At 42.9% G+C, this 7253-nt stretch overlaps 1 protein-coding gene across 1 annotated transcript in view; it reads left to right on the top strand.

Annotated features, from left to right (window-relative positions):
- Nucleotides 1-536: 536 nt before the first annotated feature.
- LOC138962206 (ras-related and estrogen-regulated growth inhibitor-like) overlaps nucleotides 537-7253 on the top strand; it is a 79434-nt gene continuing 72717 nt past the window's right edge. Inside the window, exons 1-2 of the mRNA XM_070333938.1 lie at nucleotides 537-1010; nucleotides 3078-4242. Of these exons, the coding sequence (XP_070190039.1) occupies nucleotides 4092-4242 (151 nt within the window). The 5' untranslated portion in view covers nucleotides 537-1010; nucleotides 3078-4091. The remainder of the gene's footprint in view (nucleotides 1011-3077; nucleotides 4243-7253) is intronic.

Genomic DNA, 7253 nt, shown 5'->3' with positions numbered 1-7253 from the left:
CCTTGCATTTACTCTCACTCACTCACTCACAGACTATCTGTCTTTTTGTCTCTGTGTCTGTCTCTTTATCTCTCTCTCCCTCTCTCTCCCTCTCTGTCTCTCTCTGTTTCTCTCTCTCTCTCCTCTCTCTCTCTCTCTCAGTCTCTCTCTCTCTCTCTCTCTCTCTCTCTCGTCTCACCCCCTGGCCCTCTCTCTCTCTCTCCAGTCTTAGTTGAAGGGGTAGACACAGGTACTGATTCTCTTCACTCACTTACTCTCTTACTCCGTCGCTCCAGTCCAGAAGGCGGGATACGATCATTTTACCTTCTCTCTCTCTCTCTCTCTCTCTCTCTCTCTCTCTCTCTCTCTCCAGTACTCCAGTTTTGTGAAGGGGAGAAGCATTTTACCGGTCTCAGTCAGTCTGTCTGCTGTGAAGTCTTTTGGTGTTGTACCGTTATATTCCTGCGTGGCAGTGGCCCGCAAATGGCTAATGAGCGGTAGCAGTGAGGGTTGCTGCATTCAGTTTTGGGGGGTGATTCGTGGTGCGAAGGCTGCAGCTTACAGCCTGTGTGCTCGTGCAACCCACCTAGTGAGGTGTATTCCCTGTCATTGATTGTTCTTGACTTGTGTGGGAACAATGAGAAAAGTTCTCTACTGAAAGTGTGTATGTGTGTGAATCGCGGTGGATAACATGTCAGTTTGGATTATTATGTGTAATGAGCGATTATAATCACCAAATTTATTTCTGATTATAATCAACACGTCTAATTCTTATTGTAACCAATACGTTTATTTCTGATTACAATCAACACGTTTGTGTCTGATAAACTCAACTATATACACTTCACCTTCTGAAATGATTAAAAGAAAACTGGATTGATGAATTACTTTGCGAACTCTAGGCTGAAAACTGTGAATGAGGAGTGTGTATTTCCGATGTGAATAGCCGCCACTTCCTATTGTCTACGAGTTTTGAAGCTGGAATGATAAAAAAAACCTCTGTGGACTTTCGACATAAAATGTAAATGAAGGTATGTATATATCTGAACTGAACATTGATGTACCTACTATCTTTTGCGATTTAAAACTATGACCTCAGTAAACTACCCACTTATGTCCGATACTATGAAGAAGGTATCTAGCTTGCATTTTCCCTGAACAGTTTCCAACGCTTAACGTCCACTAGTTTAAAAAATGAATGATAAGTTTTTTGTTTGGTCTTCTGACTAAAATAAAACGGGAATGAACGAATGTGCCAATACGTACTGTCGACCAGTTTGCATTATTTTAAGTGTATAAAATACAGAGGCAACTGCATTATCACACCAACATTTACAACATCAACCAGTACTGTAGTAAATGCATCCGAAATTGTGATTTGAACTAAGTTGTATTTAGAAGTAAGAAATTAATTTCACTTTGATTGTAATAACGCTTAGCGATGGCAAGAACAAAACTTCGAAAGCTTTATGCATTTAAGAAATAGATTGGCCATCACGAAATCTTTAGTTTCCGCCAAGCGGCAATGCCTGAAACTTACAGTAATGAAACCAACCATTAATTACTGAATTGATCGACGGAAGTTAATCGGGCGTCTAATCTATAAGAACTTGAAATGTAATAAAGTGAGACTCTGCTATTTTGTTCTGTTCCCATGGAATTAGCAGTCATCGTTCAACATTTATTACTTTAAAATATTTCTATGCAAATAATAACTATAACAGACGTTAAACCGAACCGCATTTCAACACTACCGGCGATTGTTTCGGTAGCCTCTGAAACAAGTTCTTATACACTTCAATCGCCCTTTGATGCACAAAAGGGTGGCGTGTGCTTTGGTGTGACTTATGGCTTTTCCAGCGCATTGTTTCCATTGTGTATTGCTTCCGGGTGCAAAACAATTGGGCAAAGGTCAGCTTGGAGGTGGGTCTGGACACCCGCATTCCTTGTCCGAAACCATCTGGTTCTCCAATCGTTCACACGGTGGGAATGAGGGTTTTAACTCGCGCGCATTTGCTTGTGGTCCCCAGGGAGATAAACAGCAGCAGTCTACTGCTGTTCGTCCAGTTGTAACAGTAACAAGTCGTAAAAACGATTTCCAAGTGATCAGTATGCACCACAATTCACCGGCAAAGAACGATTTGGCTGTGACAGTAGCTGATGCGGGCGAAAAAAGTAACAGATTACTAGCAACTTACAATTTCAAACTGACTGTTTACATTAGCGGACACATCACGGTACATACCGGGATGATTTAAATTACTCTCATGGCGGTGCTCTAAAAATGAATGCTAAAAATTGCTGATAAGAGTAAACTTAGAAGGACAAGATTGTGTGTGGGGTAAAACAGAATTGGTTATATCAGACTGGAGACACATGTATAACTTGAGCAGGGTACGAGTAGCGATTGATACCACCAGAAGAAGGATCAGATTATGAAGAAGGTAAAACTTCAGAATTGTTTACACCAGACAAGAGACAAAAAACGAACTAGTCATAGTTCAAACAGCTATCTGAGATTCTCCCCCATTGTCATGGGCTGGGTTCGGCAAAGGTCAACTCTGATGGTTGCCAATAGTTGTGTGCAACACTGCTGCACACGAAGACGCGTTGTGTGGCTGACCCATTTATCTCAGTATCAGTTGTTGCCTATAGCACGTGCTGTGTCGATCCTTGTGAGCATGGAGTGTGTAGAGAAAGGGCAGTGACCGCGCTCCAACTGTGCTGGTATCCGAGCTGTGATGTTTAATGTATCATAAACATGCCTCTCAGTATGTGAATGAAGAGAGGAACTTTCTTCCCTTCGGGAGGTAAAGTGTCATGTGGATTTCCGATTTAATCTGGAGGAAAAATTGTAGGTTCCACGTTGGAAATTAATATTGTTTCCAGACGGTTTGTCTGGAAAACTGTATATTCTTCGAAACAGAAAATAAAGCGACAATCAAAGGCTACTTTATAAGGTATAAGCTCTTTTTCCAGCAGCCATGATCATACAAAAGCTGACGACAAAACAATAAGTGAAATTCCAATAAAACACGAAAGAACATTTTCAGTACTTATTATTGATTGGGATTTTATTGGGGTTTTTTTCTTTCCAGGAACAACATCGTCAATAAGTAAGACACTTTTCCTCATTGTATGCTGATCGGGATTACTCCAACTGAGTAGCTCCATTGTCTGAGATCTAAAACTAAAATCGCCAATGAGCGGTAAAACTTCTTTCGAAAAGGATACATGGTGTTACACCTTTCATCAGAGTAACTTTATTTTGTGGTGAAAATATTTCTACCTAACAAGTGCGTGAAGTGACTCCTTTTCCTGGGCACAGTAAACAAAAAGACTTCTTCAACCAGATATTGTGTTGATGGACTCTTGTTTTCAAAAAGTGCGAACAGACACAATTTCCATGCAATGAAACTCCTTTAACCAAAACAACTCTGGTAAACGACGAGACTATGATCTTTCAACAGAACTGTGTTAGTGCGTGGTCATCGAGGTAACTTCACAGAAACAACTTCATTGTCTCGTAAGATTGCTTTTTCGAAAAAAAGTGAAGGGAGAGCGTCTTTTCATCCAAACAACTTTAGTGTCCAGTGACGCTTGACACATTTTGTCTAAATGCCCCACTGGCTGGTGAGTGTCGATCTTTCACCCAGACAACACGTATGGTGAGTAGTGAGACACGTTTCATCATCAAAAGCCCACTGCCGCAGTGAGACTGCTGTTGCCAAAACTGGGAGTACTGAGACTTCTTTCATCATTTGAGACTTGTTTTATCATACATCTACAGCATAGTGAGACTGCTGTCACCAAACAGGGAGTACTGAGACTTCTTTAACCATAACTATGAGACTTCTTTCATCTTAACTCTTCAGCATAGTGAGACTTCTGTGTCATCAAAACAGGGAGTAGAGACTTATCCCACCATAATTATAAAACTTCTTTTACCATAACTGAACCGCATAGTGAGATTGTCTCCAACACAGAGAGTACGCAGACCGTAACTCACCTCGAGTGATCCAGCTTAGTTCACGCTATCAACTATTTTGTGTGGTAGTCGAGGGAAAATTCACCGGATCAACTGTTGTGTGTGGTGATCGAGGTGATACAGGATGAGTTCCTTGGCGGTGAGCAGCACTGGGGGAGGGGGAGAGGGACAGACGGTGTCAGCGTCAGGCTCCAAGCCTTACCTCAGGCGGAAGAAGTCGTCCCTCGGGGAGACCAAGGTTGCTGTCCTCGGCATGAGCGGGGTTGGAAAAAGTGGTGAGTTCAGTGATGGTGTTGCGCCTCCAGGCGTGTTTGCTGGTTGGTTGGTTGGTTGGTTGGTTGTTTGGCTGGATGTCCTGCTAGCTAGGTGTATGTCTGTCTGTTTATCTGAGAAACGTCCGTCTGTCTTTCTGTCTGTTCTTCTGTCTGCCCGTCTGCGCAATCTCTCTGTCCGCTATTGCCTTAGCCTTCACTCTTTACCTTTTCTTTGTCTATGCCTGTCTGTATGTCTGTCTGTCTGTCTGTCTGTCTGTCTGTCTGTCTGTCTGTCTGTATGTCTCTCTCTCTCTCTCTCTCTCTCTCTCTCTCTCTCTCTCTCTCTCTCTCTCTCTCTCTCTCTCTCTCTCTCTCTCTCTCTCTCTCTCTCTCTCTCTCTCTCTCTCTCTCTCCCACTCTCTCTTCTCTGTTGTGTTTTACATTATGACTAGCATTTCAAGCTTTGAACAAAATTCAACTGCAGTCATCATGTTTTCTTGGTCCCTTGAGATTTGTTCTAGATGTTTATTTTCATTTATATCATACATTTGTGTCTTTTGTCCCAACTAATTTTCGTGTTGGCCGGTTATCTTTTTTCGAAATGTTCGGCTGTACTGTCAGTCACATAAAATTTGCACGAGGTTAAAAGAACCGCCCATCATTCACAATTCACGCACACATTCGAACGCTATCGATATATCGCATATTGACAGATAAAAAGTTGAAAAACATTGCCTTCCTATTGAACAAAACATGGTAACCACCATCACTCACAATTCACGCACACATACGATCTCGATAGCATGATGGCAAATAAAAAGTTGAAAACACTGCCTTCCTATCGAACAAAACATGTAATTAACCAACAGGAAGGGGGGTGGGGATAAGGCAGGGGATAACACCTTAGTGTTAATATGAGGTATTTTTTTTAATGACTATGCAGGCTGTGAGGTGTTGCTTTTGTTCAAATTTGGCAATAGCCTTAATTTCTACTGTAGGCAGAAGTTTTGCCACTGACTGTTTGGGAGTTACGTCTTCATTGTGTTATAACTTGGTGTGGGAGTGGCCGTAGACGTTTTCTGGAAATAACCCTATAGTGGTGTTCATTGGCTGTCGAAAAGTTGCGCCCCTCAGAAAACATTCAGGTTAAATATTGGCTTACATAAATTCTTCTTCTCAGTTTTGCGTAAGTAGGCTGCGGCTTCCCCGTAAACACGTAGACACGAGTGGGCTTTGACGTGTATGGTCGCCCTCCCCCCCCCCCACCCCCCCCCCCCTCCACCCCCCACACCATTTAGGCAGTCATACACCGATTCCGGGGGATGCATGTTATGCGTTTTCGAGTTTCTAAACCTCACCTAACACTGACCTGGGTTACAGGATCTTGTCCGTGCGGACTTGGTTTTATGCTTTGATGTTCACACGAAGGAAGGATTATGACACAGATCCCAAAAAATTTGTACCGCTCATTGGCGATGTTAGTTTTAGATCTCAGACAATGGAGAGACTCAGTTGGAGTAATCCCGATCAGCGTACAATGAGGAAAATCTAGGCGCTGTCGGGATTCGAACCGCGAACCTTCCACACGGAAGGCCAACGCCCAAACCACCCGCAGACCATGCGCCCGTCTTCACACACAAGTTGCGACTTTCCAATCCGGTAGCCAAGCGACCGTGGTGGTGGTAATCTTGAGCTGCTCCGGTGTGCATATTTCTACAAGAAAAGGGCTTCATATCAAGCGAACACTGTATAAGATGCACACCGGAGCCCATTTTCACCTGTGGCGCTAATGTGTGCTTGACACAATCATAATCGCACTGATTTGTAGAAGGAATATAAGAAACGAGGGAGAGGGTTAACAAAAACGCACAAACCACACACATATCGGCTTCGAGTTCACACACACTGAAAACGCCTACCATTCCCGTACACACATACTCAATCACATGATGGAAGATCACGAAAAAGTAGGGAAAGCGAGCCAGCAGAGAGACGGTGGACGAGGGAGGGGGGGGGGGGGCGGGGGGGGTGGGGGGGGGGGGATGGGGTCGCGTAGCACTTTGTGTTTAATATCAGTTACGTTCGGAAGATTCACACACGCGGTAAGGTGAATCGTTTGTTGAGATAATAAAGCTTTGTTGCTTAGACACCCGCGCGAATGCGTGTCAGTGCATATTACTAAACCATTGAGCTTGCATAACTCAAGTCAAGGCATGCAAGTCACGTGTTAAAGTCTGGAAAAAATAAAGCTGTGTTTCTTATCCTACATATACATGTATACACCTCTTCGTGTGAATTTTACCTAAATCATTGAGGCTGCAAAAACTTTTTCAGAGAAAAACCAAGTCAGTGAAAGCTTGTCATGAGTTGAAGACAGCAGAAACTAGAGCTTTGTTGCTTGTACACCTGCCAAACACTCAGGCATCAAAACGGCGAAAACACTTGTACATGTACATAGGCAAGTTAAATTGAAGCGAAATGTCTGGCTCTTGTAAAACAGTTGCGAAGAAGCGTTATTCCGGACACACAAAACAACAGATTTACGCGGAGAAGTAACAAAACCTTCTGTCTGCAACGAAAGGAATTGCTAGGTAATTAATTGTATAACCTTTACATTTTGCATGCCAGTACCACTTGGAAAATGCAATAAAACAAATAAAAAAAGACGAGTTCCTTGCATTTGAGTCACCCTCTCTCAGTCTCTCTCTTTTTTTTTAAATCTTTTTTTTAACATTCAGTCAAGTTTTGACGAACGTGTGTCTGTGTGTGTGTGTTTTTGTGTGTCTGCGTGTGTATGTGTGCGTGTGTGTGTGTTTTTGTGTGTCTGCGTGTATATGTGTCTGTGTGTGTGTGTTTTTGTGTGTCTGCGTGTGTATGTGTGCGTGTGTGTGTGCGTGCGTGAGTGTGTGGGAACGTGCATGTGTTTGTATCTTTGTGTACGTGTCTCTGCCTCTCTCCTCTTCAAGTTGTTTGTCTGTCTGTGTCTGCGCTGTTCCTTTCTGCCGTATGTGAATATGTTGTTGTTGTATTTT

Source organism: Littorina saxatilis, linkage group LG3, assembly GCF_037325665.1.
Source record: "Littorina saxatilis isolate snail1 linkage group LG3, US_GU_Lsax_2.0, whole genome shotgun sequence".
Taxonomy (NCBI): Eukaryota; Metazoa; Mollusca; class Gastropoda; order Littorinimorpha; family Littorinidae; genus Littorina; species Littorina saxatilis.
This window is presented reverse-complemented; position numbering and strand designations above follow the sequence as displayed.